Raw genomic sequence first — 21,140 nt, 5'->3', positions numbered from 1 at the left:
AAACATGCAACAGTCAGATACATAAAAATATTTATTCTAAAAAACAGACCTGACATACAACTTGGTTTAAGTAAATCATAGCAAGACTCGAGCATGGAATATACAATCAAAACCGAGAGGCTGGGACTTCAATTCAACCTCTGACCACCAAGAACTAACATAAATGAGACGACTATTCATCAGTCTTCATATTTCAGCCCTCATAAGGCCTTTCCATTTCCCACAGGGAACGCTTCAGACCTCCATTTAAAAAGACCTGCGATTAAGATCACATGGCAACCCCACTTCTTTAGAGTAGAAAAACATAGCAGTTCTTAAAACACATTGAAGAGAACAAGCAAAAATCGTGACAAAATCAAAGAGCGGCTATGTAATAAGTGAATCACACTAGATACTAGTAAGTCTACTGTAAATACAGTGGGGTTGATCAAAATACTAGTTATTTAAACTGATAAGGCCAATTGCTTGTCCATAGTATCCATAGGAATAGTCCATAGGAAGTCAAAGAAAACAATCAAATGTTAAGGGCATAGCCAACATGGCTATCAGGTAGCCTCAATGAAACAAAATTCAACATTCTCATCAAGTTCAGGCATTTGTTGTCAAAATACTTATAATAGAAAAACCATGCATTTAAGTCAGATATGACCCACTCATTAAAGTTGAAAGATCACTCAATATTCATAAGTAAAAAAAGTCAATATATTGTGAACAAACATGTAAAGTCCAATACAATGTGAACCAACAAATCATACCAGTCAAGAATAGAGATTAGTACATTGAATCAAGGGCCCAATCAAACAAAAATGTATGTTAAGGATCAATGCACAATAAACAGTGATTGTATACAGCTGAATGACACAATTCAGGACTTGCGCAATATAGGCCTTATATTTGGGACATGAAACGTACCCTAATCAACACTAAGTGCAGACTCAAGACATTAGAATGAAAACTCAAATGGATAAGTAAAATGAACAGTCAGTCTACCATTCAGGCATGGTGGCATCAACTCTTCACCTGCATTGATTTAGCTACAAGTCTTAGAGGGAAAACTACAGTATCTCACCAAGTGGACACAGAAAATATAACATGGACATTTTAGATTAAGTTATTTCAAGACAACTTTAGAAAGCCAATTTAAAAACAGAAATATTTACAGACAATTTCAAGATTAACTTTAGAAAGCTCATCTTAAAATAGGAAAATGAACCGACAAAATATATTCAAATTTGGGGCACTACGTACAGTTCTGGTCATTGACCTTGCCAGAACCGTGGCATTGTCCTAGTTGCTCCTCAGAAACTGAGAAGACTGCTCAAAATGGGCCCTTAAATAAAACAGATAGATTTCCCGACCATCACCAAAATACCTGGTTCAAGTGCCTTTTGTCATATTCTCCCCCCCCCCCTCCCCAAAAAAGAGAAAAGGGTAGAAAAACAACCTAATATTTCAAGAGGCACACCCATCCCAGTTACTCTTTTTTAGGAGTCATTCAGAGGAGAATCAGTCACCTTTCTTTACATAAGGCCAGATCCTGATCAGGGGATTCCTGACAAGCACTATAGCTAGCAAGTAAGTTCATCTTCCTTTGACAGGATTTCTGCCACAGTAAGCATAAAACTGAACATTCCCAAGTATTGTCTGATCCGACAACAGTAGAAACATTTTATATCACACTCAAAGTGCCAGATCGTTGGAAGTGTCAGTGCTGAACATCAGTAATGAAAGACGTAGTACATAGACAACACCATTGAAAATGATTTAAAAAAAAAGGTTTAAAAAGCAGACATAGAAACTAGGCACTATTGGAGAGCTATACTCTATTGCACGTGTACATTTCAGGCAAGTCCAGCTCAGAAGCACTTCCTGAAAACAATCTGGGGACCATATTCCTCGTATTCCTCTTGGCTGATCCAGGCCGAGGCAAAGGAAGACAAGTTGGCCAGCACTGCACCTCCGCTCCATACAGAGAAATCTCTGTCCTTAGGGCTGGTCACCCGCACACACTCCCCCAAGTCTGTAGGCACCATGGTTCTAATTTCACTCTGAAGCCGCTCAGGCAAGCCAGCCAACAGGGTATTTCCACCTTCACAGGGGAAATAAATACATTCAGACATGGGCAGATGAGTGGACAACTATTCAGCAACTAATAAACCAAAAACTATGTACCTGATAGGACAATGTTCCCCAAAAAACTCCGCCGGAGGTCAATGTCTGAACTAAGGATAGACTTGAAAATACTCTCATGCATCCCGTAATGGTCTCGTCCAATCAGCTCTGGCTTAAACAGAATCTCAGGAGCCCTGTGGATGGAAGACGCCACCGATTAACAGATCTTAGCCAACCCTTGGTGGCTATCCAAAGGCTTACTTGGTAGCACCATAATCAAAACTGAACAATAAATGGCACCGTTTGCAAAGGGAAACAGTTCTTAGTCTCAATTTCCTCAGACAAAGCAGAACACTTAATTATCCATACTCATTAGGTTGAGTGTTTAGTCTTCAGAGTGAGGATTCAGGGGCCCTGTTAGATGGTTACCTGAACCGCTCTGTGCTGAGGTGGACGACCTGTCCATCAGGCATAGTGTAATACATCTCACTGCTGGCCGACCCTCCACAGGTTAGCTCAGATTCATAGTCTTGGGACACCCGGCAGCATTTCTCCTTCATCTCCCTCACAATCTCCATCTCGGCAGAAGTGCGCATGCAGAAACCCTGCTCTTGCAGAAGCTGGTACACAGGACAGCGGCACACAATACAGGCAATGGACATTGTTTTCAAGTGATCATTTTGAACTAATTGTTTTAGACAAAATCCCTGTCCCTGTCAGAAATACATACAGATAATTATGCGTTAATATCAAATACCTTTTTAAGGTGCATTGTAACATCATGGCCAGCCAAGGTGCAGCGCTGCACTGCGTGTGGTAGACAGTATCCCTCAAACACTGGCACACTATGGCTCACTCCATCCCCAGAGTCAAACACTACACCTAGTAGGAGAAACAGATACTCTAATGATCATCTGCCATCTTCCAAATTATTCAACCAAATAGTAGATGTATAGTAACCAGTCTTAGATTATAGCTTTAAACAGGTCTTTGAAAGCATACTGTCCTCTACTCTGGGATACAACTGACTTAAATATGTTAACCGACTAGACACATTTGTAGAGAATATAATCGTGCTCGTTTTACCTGTGGTTCTCCCTGCTGCGTAAAGTGCCAGCACTGCCTGCATGGCCACGTAGGTGAGTGGAACATTGAAGCACTCAAACATGAGTTCCACCATGCGCTGACGGTTCGCCAGTGGGTTCATGGCTGCCTCGGTCAGTAGGACAGGGTGATCGTCTGGTTCCACATGCAACTGCTGGAATGTGTGGTGCCAAATCTGAAACCAGACAATTGAGCAGTGAGGTCAAAACCACCACAGCCTGATACTATGGCTTCAGTACTCCCAAATGCACCACTAAAGCGCATACAGAATATTGGATAAAATTAAGTCAACAATATATCACCAACCTTTTCCATTTCATCCCAGTTGCGTATAATTCCGTTCTTCATGGGATACTTCAGTGCCAGGACTCCTCTCATATGTTGAGCCTCATGTCCAATATAGGTCTCCCGTTCCAAGTAGCCATTCATTATTTCCTGATGGCAAATTACAAAGAAAGTCTGCACTTAGGGAAAGCTAAGGGAGCCAATACGACCTTAACTTGATGAAAAACACAGTCCAAGAGTATAGATGCCACATACTTGGCTGTTGCCTTACCTCGTATTTTGGCAGCCCAATGATATTTGGGAATATAGTATTTGGGAGGTCCTGATCTGCAAACCCTGCTTTCATCAAACCAGACCCTGTGTCCAGCACAATAGGGGTCTTGAAATTGGTCATCTAAAAAATAAAAAAAAAAGCCTAATAATTCACATTTTACCGAAAGATAAAGTATAATAATCAGGTCTATGGTGAATAATGTGGACTAACTAAAGCCTTACGTCTCTGGTGGGGATGTGGTGATTGGGTTGATTGACAGGTGATCTCCTGGCAGTACCACACCTCTGGAACCCATCAGGGACCTCTACTTCTCTCCACTCATCAGCTCCGCTTGGTTCACATGATCCAGACGTTACTTCAGCAGACATACGAGACAGCTCTTCAGAATTGGACCCCAAATGTGTTAACACATCCTCAGATTTCTGGGAGCAGTGGATTTCTATCTGAACACAGTCAGAGCCAACAAGCGTTAATGTTGATCCCACAGAGCAGCCGCCTAGCGTTGACTGTTCATGGAACTCCAAAGGGTTATTACATAAGGACGCCTGTTGAGCGGATAAGGGTTTGTCATTGTTGTCACTTCTGTGTTCATTCACATCTTGACTCAGAACAGAACTAGGAGAACTGTTTGTAGGTTTGAGGTTTCGCTCTTTAGGCTTCGGTTGAGTATTGAGCGCAACTTGCGGTGTGAGCCTAGGGTTAGGGTCTGAATCACTATCAGAGCAGAGAGTTCTATACATGGGTTTGGTTGGAATTTTGAGTTCTTGACCTTTATCATTCACAGGAACAGATGCCTTTCTTGGTTTAGGCACAGGGGGGTTGTTGGCATTAGCACCTGGGTCAAATGCTCCATGTTCAGGGCACATTTCATGTATAAAGGAGGTCGTTTCTGGTGTGCAACTTTGAAAAGCTTCCCCAGATCTTAAATCTTTCTTCTCTGTACCCTCATGGCTTTGGATTCCAACCTTTTCAATAGATTCATTGGGATCAGAAGTGATTTGTGGTAGAATTAAAACTTGTGGTGAATTATGCTCAGTAAGATCACAGTAGCTGGGGGTGTCAACTTCTACCACGGCATCACCACAGCTGGATATATTAGCGTCATCATGTGGGGACTGACCATTTACACTTTGAACACATGTTTGTGATTCAGGGGTTTTGGCATAATCTGGACATGGGGTTGCAGTAATACTGAGGGATTCATTAGGATCCAGGTTTATGGAGTCTTGGGGTAAGGAGGGCAAGTGCTTTACGTTGTGGTGTTGGCTCCTATTGTGTGATATAAGATTATCACAGAGTGCACGGTCCTCCAAGTTTTTAAGTTTAGAAGTCCTTTCCATTACTGAGCATTTCACTACTTTCCTGGTTCTGCTCATCCTCTTGAGTTGACATTCTTTGGTCATCTCTTTGTCTAGGCTATTTTCCATCCCCTCCACTTCCCTTTTCTCCCTCTCTAGTTCTAATAGGAACTCCTGCCTCTCCTTGCTCGTACTTCGGGAAACCGCTGATTGAGTGGGCTTTTCATCAGGGCACTGCTTCTCAGCCCGTCGAAGCTGGTGGATCTTCAGGTTCTCCTCCATGATGAGCTCATCCAGAACATGCAGTCCTCTCAGCTCCTTCAGCAACTCTCCCCTGCTGCTTTGAGGGCACATCAGACCAGTCAACCCGGTCTCCGTCAGCCATCCATTGTGGCCCATGCTGTGTTCTGAGGCCACAGTTTCACTGGTTGCCTCTGGTGACCTGCATTCACTCTGGTTGTCAGTGTCTGCAGAGGCAAGACTGTCATCAAGGCCCAGGACACCATGTGCCTTAAGGTCACTGGAGGTCATCTGAAAAACAAAAACATTGTTATTAATAATAACAGAAAGATTAAAAGTGGAGATCCCCCATCAGCTGATTATCTATTCCAATTTAAAGTCCGCCAAACAAAATAAACTTGGCTTGTATTAAATTAAATCTATTTTCAATCTTGTAAAAACAATACTTTCTTACAACTCTCCAGGGGGGGGGAAAATATAATTTGTTGACAAGTGCATTTTGTTATTGCGAAAAAATTTAATAATCTAATTTATAGAATCCAATTTGTAATGTATGGACAGTGGTCTACTTTGTTCATAGTTCACCAGCTTAAATGGTTCCATGATCCACATCTGACCTAGAGGTACACATTTATATCATGACCTACCACACATACCTGCGCCTCACTGCCCCATGATTCCCACGGTTTGCTCGTGCTCTCAGTCTTCAGAAGGACAGCCAACATCTGCTCCTGTACCATCACATTCTCTTCCTCCTGTAAAAAACAAAGTTAGTGAAATGTTTACAAATGCAAGCTATTGGCCTACGCCATTTGTTTAGGGAGGGCTGCAAAATTCCCGGAACTCAAATTCCCTGGATTTCAAGAAATCCTGGTTGAGAATTCTGATTTCCTGCTTATTCCCTCCTGATTCTGGGAATCCTCCATCCGGGACTTCTGGAACACCAGGGAATTTATTGAACGTTCCCAGAATTTCACAAGCCTAGGTTAAGGTCACTACTAACAAGCTTAGTAATGTGCAAATCTGAGGAGCCAAACCATTTACTGCTTCGCCATGAAGACAATCCATTGAACATTTGTACCAACATGCCTCTAGTATTCCAGCTGCCCGGTCCAAGATCTCTTCTACCTTCCTGAGACCCTCCTGCTCCTTCAGGTCCCAGTCATTTAACGAGACTTCAGTCATGGAGCTGGTTATCCTGCAAAACACATCAAACAGCAACAAGATGAGTGCTTTGGCTTTCATAGTTTACTAGGCACAATGGGCACCTATGAGGACCATGTCAGGAGACAAGAGCATAATGTGTCATTACCTTTCACAGCTGTCCTGTTTGGGGTTGTGAAAGTCATACGTATCCCAGAGAAGAGTGGGGCTGCTCTCTGCAGTGTAGTTCGGCCCATCTCTTGCATCTGTGATGGTGCTGGAAAGGGGATCCCGAATGGCACTCAGTTCCGAGTCATCAAAGCTGTCCTGTGCCTGTAGGATACTGTCGCAGGGCTGTGCCCCTCTGCTCTGAGGCTTGGCTTGTACCTCCGTCTGTGTGGGCTGGTCTCTGGACCAGTTGGATAATTGGTCGCTGTGGTGGGAGCACTCTGAAGGGTTGGGGCTCTTGACGTCCCGCAGCTGTGGTGACTGTGATGGGTTCTGAGTGATGGTGACCGTGTAGGAGTTCTCAAGGTCTTCCACAGGCAGACTGAGCCATGGATTATGGGGCAGGGTAGCCGAACGCTTCAGCTTGATCTCAAAATGCATCGAGTCCACAGTTATCTTTGGGATGATCTGAATGCTGGCCCTTGTGGTGCTGCCCACAGATTCAAAGTCAAACTCCTCCCTGCGGTCCTCAGAGTCAGACACGCTGGAGATGTTCTCCTCGTGGATCTGGGGCTGCCTGGTGATGGGCCTGAAGGAGTCCCTGGTGCCTGGTACCCTGGACAGCCCCTCCCATCGCTCTCGCCCAGCGCCAGTCTCCATGTGGCCGCTTCCTGCTCCATCAAAGCCAGAGTCAAAGGAGCTGAGGGAGGGAGGCTTCCCCACAGCAGACACAGCCCCAGAGACGGCACTGGAGGGAGACGTACCCAGAGGGGCCTGATGGTGCTTGAGGTTGGAGAGAGAGCCGTGACTGTGCATGTTGTCCTTAGTGTGGCAGTCGGATCTGGAACCAGAGGTTCTACTGTGACTAAACGTCACATCTGGAATGTTGAGACTGGCCTCAGGTACTCTGCCTACAGCCAGGTTAGTGTGTGGCCCAGGTCCTTCCCTGTGGTTGGCTCTCAGAAACTCATACTGCCACTGCAGCGCAGACTGGAGGTCGTTGATAGGTACTACACCTGGACAGGTCAGAAGTTTACACAGATTCAAGCATCTGAAAGAAAGAAAGCGCCAGGGTCAATGCAAAAACTATGATAAAAGTCACCAGATCAAATAACTAGGGAAGTCTGTAGTTAATACCCTCCTAAAGCATTTCAAATCGCACTGTGGTATAAAACAGTATTATGCAACAGTATTTTCTCACCTTTGTGATAGCTGTTTGCCAGTCTGCTGCAGCTGGGCGTCAGGGATGACGTTGGCCAGGTGAGCAAGCTGGACCAGCTCCTCCATGTCCGGGGAGGGGTTGTTTGTCAGGAAGTCACAGACTGCCTGCCTCCACACAGGGACAGGGCCATGCATCTCCAGCGGGTGGCGCTGCCTGGGGAGGCAGTCGTAGTTCACACCCCACAGAAGGTCTTGGAGAAAGTTCTCACACAGGACTATGTTGTACCAACTATTGGCCTGTTGAGATGAAAGAAGTTGAGTACATGACTCAAGATTAAATTGACAATGTCTAACCACAAACCACATGCACATCACAGGAGATAAACATGTAAAATGTGATGTCATTTCAAGAATTTCTAATTGTAGTCTATTTCAATTACATCACCACTTCAATATAATATAAAAAGTTGGCATGCACAATAAGGAATCATAAAACATTAGTGCAAGTGGACAACTACTTTTTTGTAGTAGTGGTAGAAGTCAGAGACTGCTCGGAGGGTCTGATGAGGGAGCTCTACAGCAGCGTGGAAGTTCTCCTTCAGTCTGTCCAGAGCCTGCACCCACTCTTCCCTGGTCTGGACAGAACCAGGAGGCAGAATCTCAGCTAATGTGTGGATCACATCTTCAGAACAGCGAACCAGGGCCTGACAAGACGGAGGACAAACCACCGCTGTGTCATTTAGGATCCATACAGCAGCTCGAATACTGCAATGTACCAATCTTAGGAGGAAAATATCAGAGTAGCCTATACTTACCATGGCAGGGGTATAGATCGATGCCTCAAATTCTGACGTTAACATCTCAGCCCTTCTGGCATCTTTAGAGATCTCTATTCTGTAAGGCTGGAGCTTCTCTTTCTGAAGGCTTTTAATCTGTTCTGTTATCTGCAAGTGGAGGTAAATAAAGCAAAAATAATTAAACACTTCAATAAGCCTCTGAAAATAGAAAAAGGAAAGACAACTGGGTCATGTTCATTAGGCACCAAATGGAAGAACTGACAAACAGGAAAGGACTGGACTAACAATGACCAATTTTTGTTTTCAGTTGGAAAGCATTTTAAAATGTTTTTTGTTTTGTGCCCTAATTAACAACATTTTAGAGTAATTGTTATGTATTATAACAAACCTGCTGTGCCTCATTACGCAGCTGGAAGACCTGTAGCTGGAGGTGGGCCTTGGAAAAGGCCTGTTGCCACAGCAACTCAATTTTTTCCACAGCCACAGTTATCCTGTCAACAAAGACAACAATAAGATACCTTCAACCCGGGGAAAAGACTCAATGTAGCAGAATACTATGATGAACCTTGAAATAAAACAGTTCTGTATACATTACTTACATAATATCTATCCATTGACAGCTTTGTCTAGATAGAAAGTCATTTGGTGTCAAATATGCAAGTCTTCCCTTCAAAAACAAATAAAATGCACACCTTAACCCTAAGGAAAAGGCTAAATGGCAGCTTGCCTACATTTACTTTGTCAGCAGTGTCAGTGCCTACCACACAGTACAGTACCTGCTGTAGTTCTGCAGCATGTCGAAGGCTGTGTTGGTGAAGAGGGCTGTCCCGGCCATGGCCTGATAGCACGAGTTCTTCTCAGGGTAGCGCATCTTCTCCACCACACACTCACAGTGCTTTAGCAGCTCATCCAACCCCAGCTCCCTACACACCACAAGGAGAGTAGAGTTACACATGTCCTCTGTCCATATGTACATACAGTCACTCAGCCTTTGCAGGGGCACAAGAGTCCAAAGATTTAAGGAAATATTCAAGAAAATCCTTCAAAAGGTGTTGCAACTTGAGGCAGGTAACTTAAGCCATTAAAAGCACTTAGAAAGTGAGCATATGTACAGCCGCTATATGTGTAGATCAACTCGGCTTACACATGTACTACCCAAAGTAGGCATTTGTTATGTCCAACTGAATGAGAGCCCAATGGTGAAAACGGAGTCTCTTACTGCCGAAGCATTTGGAACTTGGCCTCGTTGGTGTAACAGAAGGTCTTCAGCTCAGTGAAGGCAGAGGGGACAGGCTGTCTGGAGAGGGTCTGCAGGGTGGAGATGGAGGACGGGAGCCTCTGGACCACCGAGAGAAACTCCTGGACAAAGCCATCTATCTCCTATATAAACAGTCCAAGAAGCTAGTTAGAAGGATGAGGGTGAGCTGAAGTAGAAAAAAATACAATAAAGTAAATCCTGTTGCATCAAAATGCATTATTCACATGCTTGTCAAAGTTGTACAATCACCAACCAATAGGCAAAAGACAAGCTAAATCTACAACAAAGTTTGCTCACCTACTCAATCTACCAAGAATGTCCATTTAGTTACTGTAACAGCACAACATTGTAACCGAAAACATTAATTACAGCATGTCAAAACAGACTTCCCTCAGCAGTACTAATGAATAGTCAACATGGGTGAACACCCAGTCAAACATGAGTGAATATGATCAAATGGCGAGAGGAGAGGGGGCCGCCATTCACTTGGTAATGAGGTCCACTGATTGCACTCCGCAATTTCGCAAGCTTCACCAAGGTAACAATGGGTCAGGGGCCACATCACTGAAACTCATGAATGGATTCACAAATGAAAAATCTCCCCACAGATGAAAGTTGAATCACTAATTGCACACCCATCTCTCCAGATAGATTCATTAACTGAATCTACCACAGATGTTTACTAGTGAAAGAAATAATATAGCTTGGATTGGAAGCCGAGTTCTCCTGCTCTCTTAGTAATTTCATCCTCAAAATAGGCAGCAAATCAAAAGCAGAGGATAGGAGGCAGTGAGGTCGTCCTTTGACCCCTGATGGGGAAAGGAGGACAATGCTGCCGTGTGTTAAACCTATTAGTGGCGTTATGACTGATCCTAAGATAATCTACTGCCAAAGCTCGCTGTGGCAAACAAGACGGTCCTTTAAGAAGATCACATTACACACACGACAAGACTAGTCATGTATTGCCTAAGATTTATCATGAGAAAAGTCCAGTGTGCTTATTTAACAGAACGAGTAGTGACGCTAGCAGTCAATGGAATTCTTTGAAAGAAAACGGTCATGAGAATTCTGGTGAGATTATATGCCAATGAATGGGCACCAACATTTTACAACTGGCATAACTTTCCACTTGACCAATAAGCAAAATACCACAGTATGAAATGACAACAGTCCATCTAAATGATTGTAAGAGACAAACCTTGATAAAGGTAACCCAACTCCGATGACAGTAAACCAGGTAGCCTCCTAAAGATGCAGTCAACTGGCTTCTGTCAATGTAGTTGGAAAGGTCAAAGACCCCTTTCAGCAGAACTCTCTGTTGGTATTAAAAGGATGTTTAGACACACCCCCACACACACACAATATGAAAGGTGAAGACAGTGAACCCATCTTACCTTAAAGGGAGCAACATAAGACTTTGACGGTACGAGCAGTTTCAACAAAAGTTTCAGAACATCTTTCTTTTTCGGTTGAATTATGTATACAGTGTGCACAGTCCTCCTATGAAGCTAGATGGGGCAAGAAATTAATGTTACTTTTGTCAGTATTAATTAATGACAACAAGTCAAAATCACACCTTCTAGTAGTACAACTTGGGTGGGGCACACAAATGTCTTCCCCGATGTGGAACTGTAATGAGCACCACGGTTCTGTCAGTGGCCATGACAAATGAGGACAAACTGACATGAAGACTCACTGCACCATTATCAAAAATGACTAAATCAAATGCACACAGTATGTTTGTGGACATTAAGAGTCTACCATTTTGATTGTCAAAATGATAATATGTAATCAGACAAAAAGAGCCATAGACCACTGAATTGTATGGCAGATTTCCAAACAAACACCTTAACCAATTTAGCTCAGATAATGCAATTCCTCATACAATTCCACTAGGGCTTATTAAATAACTGAAAGGCATATGATGCAGCATGTGATCTCCCTCCCCGCCACCACTTCAGTATTTTAGCCCATAACCATCATCCAAGCAGGAAGTGACGCACTTCGCATTGTGCCCTAAAGAGCAACATCAGACAAGAACACTTAATGAGCTAGGAGTACCAGAAAGGCCAATCCGAGGTGGAACTATGAAGTGCTGAACATCATTGTGGTTGAACTGGACACAGCAATACAACAAACTGAGGCTAACTTGCAACATTTCCCAGACAAAATCAACTTATTATTTTTAATTGTGCAAAAGTGGATTGAGGTGTACTAAATAACATTACTTTAAGAACCAACTATGACCATTACTGTAAAGCAATGCCTACAATCCATCTAAAATATGAAATGTTGACTCAAATTATTCAAAATATGCATTTTTTGGGCAAAATGATAGAATAGATACCTCAAGGAGAAGAAGAGTTTCAGCGATGAACCTTGTTGTATTAAGAGTGGCTTGTCTCAAATCAGCCACAACTGAAACCAAGCTCTCCTTCTCCTGTTTCTTACTAAAAAACAAAGTGGCATCAGTAAGGCTTAACATGACTTCCAGTTTTGAGCAATCTTAAATGGACATCCGTTAAAAAAAATAAAAAAATAAATAAACACATTACATTGTAGGTACATACTTGTACAAACAGAGAAAGTAGTGTATGAAGTCAACCACTTCAGATTTGCTTAGATCTGAAAGACTGCCATGAGAATCCACAGGGAACATGACCAGAGAACATCCATGCTGATCAAAGGCACCTGTTGACAGAAATCCAATCATTTCATGCGCACATTGTTACAGTTCATAATTTGCTATCGTTTTGTTACATTTTGCACATAGTAACATACAAATAATGAATCGAGTGTTTATTATAGCCTACCAGGGAAAACTACTGCTCCCGAGTTCAACACATGATCTGGAGGCAGCGGTAGGGAGGGGGAGGCCCCTTGGAATTCTGAAAGTATTTGTGCGAAACGAACATGTACATTAGAAACATGCCTGGGTACAATTTCATCGGTGTTTTTCCACTAACCTTAGAAACCAGAGCGTCCGGCGCCTTCCAATCCCTCTCCCCACCCAACCCAACTGCAGCCAATAAGTAGCAAAACTACCCTCACTACAATACATCAGAACAGAGCTTATTTGCAGGCACATTTTACACACTTCATTTACCACAAACACAAAGCGCTACCATCACACGTGATATGAGAATGCAACACCATAATGACTTCGTAAATTTGTAACAAATTCTCACGCTGCATCGTGCACTTGACTCGAATCTTACCTGTTGCGTGGCGGCGGCTCATTGTGGGGTTCTCACAGTCCTTTCCAAATGTTGGAGCTTTCGTTGTTATTTTTCCTGCCGGAATGCGAGAAAAATATTTAGAATCGATCCCCTCATATTTCCTATCTAAACAATCTAAAAGACAGCATTATATTTGAGTGTCGGTTGGACAAGAGACTTGGGATCTAGTCCACTTGTTTCCGCCATATTAAGTTCATTCCGAACAGGGTATCGTGCGGTTGAACAATTCCATTGAGTGGATGCTGCAAGCCCTCATTTATAACTTCAAATATCGGAGGGCGGGGAAATATAACGAGAACGTGACTTGCATGGAGAGATGCATAGCTGTTAACATTCTGTGAACTGATGGCAATCAATGCAATGCTGTATTTATATTTTATTACTTTGAGATTCATGATCATGCAATGCTAATAAAATAAACCATTGAACAATAAATGCACGCACAGATTATTTCAAAGAGATGTAACACAGTTCATCCTAATGACAACGTAAATCATTCCTGGCATTAAAGATTATAAAATTTTTACGTACCAAAGTTTTGTTGTTGAAATCAACATGTGACCTGCCTATATGACAGGTACTTGTGATGCCTGGCATAATCACACGATCAGATATCAAACCGACAAAATTACTGCAATTATTACACAAACAAATAGCATGTGGATAATCAGATTTATTACAGTTGACCAATTGTGATAAGCCAAAGAGACGCATGTTTTTCTGGGCTTCTATTCGTTCACTTATCATTCAACCTGTACATTTCTTTGACGGTAGGATAAAGTCAGCTTGATCAGGCTTCAATTCTTTAAACTGCTGATTGATGAAATGTTGAAATGCTGCCCTTGTTTCTTCCAGGTCATCCATATATACTTGCTTATCGGCTACTGCTGTACGGAGGTCCCTGATGGTCTTGTCCAGCAGAGTCTCAAGCGCTTGTGTTGACTCCTTCAAGGTAGTTAGTTCTGCCTTGTACCGCCCCTCCGCCTCATCTATGTTGCGTTGGGCAATATCCATCTCCTTCCTTCGGGTTCTCTCGATGTTGCCAGTGATGCTGGATATCATCACTGCCCTCACTTCCACCAGTATCTCATCTTTTTTCTTGCTGGCGACAGCCTTTGCATCCTCCGGTTGCAGCATGAAGTCCCTGTTGTAAACATATCACATAATGAGTTTGTGAACCACAATAGGAAAATCATTAGCCGGTCACAGATCTATTTCAGATTTTGCCTACTCCTCCGTTGTCATCATTGTCAAGCCAAGCATGTTTGCCACGACAATTCCAAGATGTCAAAGACAGACAGGCATCAAGCTAGAAAATTATGACTATAAAAAGCACAGAAATCTCACTCATTGCCCCAATTTACACCCATGAGCTGCTTTTGAAATACTGTAGCTATCACTCTGATCACATATGTCTACCAACATCTCCAAGATAGTGGCAGCGTGTGCAGTAGTTTGTTCCTCTTCTCTTCGGGTTCTCACAACACTCTTAGCATGCCGCTGGGCTATCTTCTCTATGGCCCTTCGGATTTCCTGAGAGGCCCTCTCTTCGTTTCGTTTGCGCAGTTTCTCAATGTCGGACCTGATCTTGCGCTTTGTTTTGATATCATACTTAGCCATGGTCTCCTGAGGATGTCATGAGGCAATTTAATTGATTACATAGGCTTACACATAGCCAACCCTACACTCTATTCAAATATCTGAGCATCACAGCTTTTTATGAAACAATTGATATAGTAGGCTACTCTATCAATTTGTACATGTCTATAGACTACTATAGATTACAATTGTTTTCCTTTTATAAGTGTCCTCACACCTGCAAATAAGAGTTTGCGTTTTCCACTTTCCTCCTCAAGAGCTCTCTCTCCTTTCTGGCCCACTGAAGTGTCTCTAACACTATTTTCTCAATTTCCATATCAGCCTGAAAGCAAGACTTATCATTAGCAAAACCTCTTGCACAGTATTGAAGTCCAGACCTAAGCAATGTTCAACAACAAAAATCAGCATATTTTTGTACCTTGCCCCACGCCTTCTCAGTAGCAGCTCTAATACACTCCTCCTTCTCTTTTTGAAACTCTGTCATGTAATACTGGTGTATGTTTTCTCCTATATCTGCAATTCAATGTGATACAGTCACTTAAACATCTGTTACAGGCTGCTACCATTGATACATGGAGTGGGTGTAGTAAAGGAGGAGTGGGCATACCAATGATGTTTGAGTGAGTACTCAACTGCTTCAGCTCTTTCATTGGGTCTCCATACAAAGCTGTGAGAGCACGGCTTGTGGGCTCTCGCTTTCTTGCAGTGCATCTATGACCTCCTTTAGATAGAGTGGACGGATGCTGTGAAGCTTTGAGGGTTCCCACGTTGGGTTTCCATTGCTCTTTGAGTGTGTCCATTTTAGCTTTTACAGTGGACCTCACAAAGCACGTAATTATTGTAGCTTTGACTCACCCCATGGGGCGGGATATCTTGCTTTAATCAAATCTAGTTACAGAGATCTGTTGGAAGTACTAAAAAGGTTTCCTTGCTGAAGAAAACAACAAAGAATTTATGACTCCAAATGCATGTGCCGGAAAAAATAATAATCCATTGTGATGCTTTTTAGAACGCACGTGGCTCATTGAGACGTTCCAATTACTGTCTTTTTTCCGGGAGAGCTGGTCAGCTCCTAGCCCAATAATGGTGCCTAAAGTAACTCCATCTAACATACATCGATTCTCAATTGCGGTACTCTACTTTCATATTAAAAAAAAAAATCCACAAATGCAAAAATACACACTTACTGCACACTGTTTTAACCTGTTATAACACAGTTGCAGTCACGTTTGTGGCGTCCACCTGCCGTGTACAGTGTTAGGAGACGCATATAGATAATTAGCAAAGGTAGTCCACTCTTGTTTTCCGTTAAAAAAAAGCCTTGTAAGATGGAAATGTGGTCGTGTGGGAACCCTAACCCTACAAAGGTGTGTAGTCATTTCAACTTTTGTTTACTAATATGAAATATACATTCCTTGTTTCCATTACCGCACCGCAAGAGATGAGTGTTAACTTTAAAGCGAAGTGTCTGCGGAGGGTCTTAACAAAACCCCCCCCTTCAGAAGATACTGTAATGAAACAGCAGGGAGTAGGTCTCGAACCCTCGACCTTCTAGCCCGAAGTCCAGTGCGCTATCGACCGTGTAGCAAAAGCATGCTCATGCTGCAGAGTCGATATCCGCGCTTATAAACCCAGGGTCGTTACAATACCATCGTCAGTTTTCGGTAGCGCGTCTGACTTGGGTATTCAGCTCCTTGCTTGATGATGATTGCTAATTGCTCAATATGCTTTTATGAGTTTTACATTCTTACCCTTACTCTATGATAAATTGTTATTTCAATAGTTTCATAAATGAATCCAAGAGCTACTGCCTAATTGTAACAATATTTAATAACCATCGTCATTACATAGATCCAGTGCTTTCAGGCCAAGCCATTTTTACCACAATAATGTTCAGGATATATTGCACATCTGATTTGATCAGTCCCATTTAGACGTTTTCCTCCCCTTCACTGTCAATAACTTCATACAGCTGCTGGTCGTTCTCTTTGGTGGCATGAAGGTATCCCAGGTAGCCCACACACAAGGTGATTGTCACAAGTCCAAATGCCATCACTGGCTTGTTCTGTAAAGGAAACACAATTTGCATCGACAATAGAACAGACGATACTGATGAACAAACAGACTCATTGTCCGTAATACAATTGTGACCAGTGAGTTAGGCCTTACGGGTCTAACGAAGAGCTCAGGGTTGACAGCTCGGAAAAGAGTGGTGGTCTTCGCTCCTCTAAGGCCAGGCATCCTGAAGTCCCCTTCTTTCGCAGCCTCCTTACCGCTTTCAGATGCCATTGTGCAATTACTTGAGGAGATGGATAAGGTTTACATTTATTGTATAAAGAAGTGCAACGCGTTTGAGGAAACGCTATTAATGATGGAAACCATTTGGAACGACCAATAGCGCATCCACAACAACACGTCCACTTGTTTTGGAAGTCATGGCTAACAGTCAACGAACTCCAAGAAAAAACACATTGTTTGCATGTTAGAACGTCTTTATAATAGTAGAGCGCCACCTTGTGGATGGAGTAGGCTACACCATGGTTTCTGCTGTATTTATTTTTATTTAACCTTTATTTAACTAGGCAAGTCAGTACCATTTGTGTCACAGTCAGTCAGACCCTTGGTTTGGCATTTTGATTACAGTATACAAGACACCCATCATAAACGATTTTATATGAACGTTGTTTCCCCGAATTCAGAAAAAAAGTGTAATATCTTGTTAGCCTTGAACAGAGGGAAAGGTGAGCCTATCCATTACTACCACTCAAGTCATAGGACACCTGAAATACCTATAAAAAATGCATGGTACAAGTTGTCATTCATGCCCAATATAGCTACAAAGAAGTCAACATTTGCAAGGGACATTCAAATAATCATTGAACTTAGATACAATTCTATATATTTTAATTATTTTAGCAACGCAACATGAACTCATGGACTGATATTTCCTACCACGGGTGACAGGTTCAGTGTTTAATGTGACCATGGTGACGCTGTCTGTCCCAGAACAATCTGTAGGGTTAACGACAGATGAATGAATGCACATAGTGACTCATGAATGGTAGCTACAGGCATTAAAGCATATTGAAAATAGACATACTGTAGTGTTAAATACAGGATGCTTTCACTTCCTTTTTGTTATTTTTAAACCTTTCAGAAACAGTCTTTAATCTTAAACCTACAGAACAATCTAATAAAAACAATTATAGGACATAGGCTAATATAAAAATACACATAGCCTACAGGGTATATTTAACTATACTTAGGGTATTTGTATAGTGCTGCTCGTCCGCAATAGACTATCCAAACAAGCCCTCTGGGTAGAAAATAGGTGTGGCCTCTTAGACAGGTGTGTTCGACGTGCAAATCGACTGCAGTAGCCAGCATCGGAAAATTAGCCCCCAAACACATAACACAAACAGAAAAAACTGGAATAGCCTGTTTATAATCGGTGAGTTAATTATTGTATTTTCTTTCAATATTGTATTTGTCTGAACATAATAGTGTTCTTAAAATAGGTTTAGCCTATTCTATTGGAAAATGCGCACCATCACAGTTTTAATAGCCTTGGCTACTTGAAATAAATTAGTTAATCAATGGCATTTATTCACTGGAGAGCAATTGTAAAAATAGAAGCTTTCTGTTTTGTAAAATACTAATTAATGTATACATGATGTGATGCTACTGTACTGCTAGTCAGGAAATACAGAACCAGTAGATGTTGTCATTGTAAAAGCGTATTAAAGAAGATATTCCTTCCTCAGTAATTATAGCCTTCACAGATTTGTTATCAACATGATATTTGCCCTTTCCATTAATTTGCTATCAAAATAAATGTTAATTTGATAACACTGCATTACATTGTCCTTATTACACTGTCATATTTACAAGTAGCCTACAGTGTAACAAGTATAAACAATAATACCTGTTACTATTTATAGTGGAGAGAATGGTGAATATAGAAATATAGCCTAGCCTCCTATGGTCAATGTATGATTGGAATATATTTATATTGTCAGATGATGCCCTCTTCATCATAACAGGCAGAATTGAGTATTGGCCTTGTATCTACAGGGTCGTGTCGTTGTGTCCCAAATGGCACCCTATTCTCTACAACATAGTACATTTATTTTGAACAGCCTGGTCAAAAGTAGTGCACTATGTAGGGAAAAATATTGGTTCCATTTGGGACAGAGCCCCATATCTACAGTTTCTTCCTCCTCCACAGGCTCATGTAATCAGAGAGAAGATGTCAAACTGGGGGTTTCTGGAGAACGTCCTGAGTGGGGTGAACAAGTACTCCACAGTCATTGGGCGCATCTGGCTCTCCATCGTCTTCATCTTCCGCATCCTGGTGTACGTGGCGGCTGCTGAGCAGGTCTGGAAGGACGAGCACAATGACTTTGTCTGCAACACCCAGCAGCCTGGCTGTGAGAACGTGTGCTTCGACCACTTCTTCCCCATCTCCCAGATCCGCCTGTGGGCCCTCCAGCTCATCATGGTGTCCACTCCATCCCTGTTGGTGGCTCTCCACGTGGCCTACCGCGAGAACAGGGAGAGCAGGCATGGCAAGAAGCTGTATGTGGACAAAGGTAGGATTGACGGAGGTCTGCTCTGCACCTATATCCTCAGCCTCGTCTTCAAGACTACCTTCGAGGTGGGCTCCCTCCTGGCCTTCTACTTCCTCTACAGTGGCTTTGACGTTCCCAGACTGCTTCGCTGCAGCCTGGACCCTTGCCCTAACACCGTAGACTGCTACATCTCCAAAGCCACTGAGAAGATGGTCTTCCTCTACATCATGGGCTGCACGTCCATATTGTGTATTGTACTGAATGTCTCGGAGATGGTATACATCCTATCTAAACAGTGCTGGAAGTGTTTTAGCAAGCGGTATATCCCAATTGAAGAGAGAGCTCACTGGCATTGTAATCACACTGTCCCAATCAGCAACAGTACCTCAACCCTTCATCCCACACCTAACAAAGATATAATGGGCTCACAAGATCCAGCTACAAAGGGAAACCAAACCTTTCCCTCTTAAATTGCATTCAATTACCTAATAATTTATTGTGATCAGAATTCAGGACTTCTTTTAACTTAAATGATTTCAGAAACTATGTAGAACTTGTAGTTATTCACCTTGAACTTTTTTGTTGTTGTACTTTATAGATTTTCAGATATGATAACAGAAAAACAGTACAAGCCCATCCCCTCATCCATCTGCCCCTCCACACCTCCCTCCCATCCATCCATCCATCCCTCCACCCACCCACAAAGCACCTTTAACCTTTTAACAGATACTGTTACTTTTAGCATTAGGGTCGTATTTAAGGCCTTTATGTCTCAATTTTCTGCTAATTGAATTGTCTGCTAATTTAATCTAGTATAATTTATATAATCACCTTTGGTATTATGATTCATTACCCAACAATCTAATAAAAATGGTAGGCCCTATATGCTTATAGAAAATAAACATGTAGGCTATTCTTAACTTTACTTAGGCTATTTGTATAGTGCTGCACGTCGGCATAATAGGTGGCCTCTGACAGGTGCTTGACATGCAAATCGACTGCAGTAGGATCATTTCATAAAATTACTCCCTTTTGCATCCCTTTGATGTTTTTAGTAGAAATTGTGCACAAATATTGACATTTAAAAGCCTATTATATCAAATGAAGTGCTCTTTAATATAGACAATATGGAAAATACAATCAATTGGATTTTTAACATGAAAAACACTTTTGACATGTCCCTCTGTGCACCCTCTGCAACTCATAGGAAAATGTTAAACTACTTAGCCAACATTTCTCAAATATTTCACCATTATTGTAAAGCCCTAGTCATTGCATTACTTTGACAGTAATTTCAGACTTTGGTATTATGATTAACAAAGAATTTAAAAAAATTCATGCTTTACGTTTCCACTTTCAGTGCTGGACTGCATTCATACATAGACCATGCCTTTTTCCTTACTGACATCACAGCATTCATTTTATGTTCATGTCATGGTCCCCAGTGGAGCCCATTTATGTAAATATGACCGTCAGTGTAATTCTAATCTATACATTGGCAGATTCATTCCATTGGCAGATTCTCTCCCATCTTTCATGGGAGAGATAGTGTGTATGCTAGCCTTGTGATAAACATCTTATCAATATAAAATGTTGAATTTCAGGTAATGCAGAACTCTGATCTTTCTTGATTAATGAAGAGAAATCCATACAACTTGATTTCAACAATTGAGAGTTGTTTAGTGATCATGTTATATCACATCTGTTATATGGCATTACTCCTTTACAACAAGCACTAAAACTGATCCTTTTCTGATTGTAGGAGCTCCAGCATTCTTCCTTGTGTAATGCATCTCTTGTATTTAAAAAAAATAATATAGACAATTCTACCAATTTCTCTCTATCATTTTTCTTCTGGGGGAATTGAAATTGGGGTAACAGGTAGCCTAGT

The 21,140-nt window shown here is 42.0% G+C and overlaps 2 protein-coding genes across 3 annotated transcripts; one reads left to right on the top strand and one right to left on the bottom strand.

The window, feature by feature from the left end:
• Window positions 1-16: 16 nt before the first annotated feature.
• Window positions 17-15,177, bottom strand: LOC106571281 (uncharacterized). Its single transcript, XM_082961481.1, has 26 exons — window positions 15,097-15,177; window positions 14,896-15,000; window positions 14,503-14,705; window positions 13,059-14,223; window positions 12,654-12,728; window positions 12,411-12,531; window positions 12,188-12,290; window positions 11,235-11,348; window positions 11,039-11,155; window positions 9,802-9,962; window positions 9,359-9,505; window positions 8,971-9,073; window positions 8,601-8,729; window positions 8,304-8,489; window positions 7,826-8,082; window positions 6,626-7,675; window positions 6,301-6,511; window positions 5,970-6,068; window positions 3,997-5,604; window positions 3,773-3,895; window positions 3,523-3,651; window positions 3,199-3,391; window positions 2,870-2,994; window positions 2,542-2,732; window positions 2,173-2,306; window positions 17-2,089 (listed from the first exon to the last, which is right to left on the bottom strand). Exons 4-26 carry the CDS (start codon window positions 13,078-13,080, stop codon window positions 1,857-1,859), a joined length of 5,631 nt encoding a protein of 1,876 aa, XP_082817607.1. The 5' UTR covers window positions 13,081-14,223; window positions 14,503-14,705; window positions 14,896-15,000; window positions 15,097-15,177; the 3' UTR covers window positions 17-1,856.
• On the top strand, window positions 15,161-21,082 carry LOC106571283 (gap junction beta-7 protein-like). 2 transcript variants are annotated; one of them, XM_014144181.3, is made up of 2 exons: window positions 15,161-15,298; window positions 18,907-21,082. In XM_014144181.3, exon 2 carries the CDS (start codon window positions 18,928-18,930, stop codon window positions 19,717-19,719), a length of 792 nt encoding a protein of 263 aa, XP_013999656.1. In that variant the 5' UTR covers window positions 15,161-15,298; window positions 18,907-18,927; the 3' UTR covers window positions 19,720-21,082. The 2 variants fall into 2 exon arrangements, with proteins under 2 accessions (XP_013999656.1, XP_013999657.1); XM_014144182.3 differs by lacking the exon at window positions 15,161-15,298 and adding an exon at window positions 18,015-18,129.
• Window positions 21,083-21,140: the final 58 nt, after the last annotated feature.

The sequence above is a fragment of the Salmo salar genome, chromosome 15 (genome assembly GCF_965601325.2).
Source record: "Salmo salar chromosome 15, fSalSal1, whole genome shotgun sequence".
Lineage (NCBI taxonomy): Eukaryota > Metazoa > Chordata > Actinopteri > Salmoniformes > Salmonidae > Salmo > Salmo salar.
The sequence above is the reverse complement of the archived record's forward strand: the minus strand, read 5'-3'. Positions and strand labels throughout refer to the sequence as shown.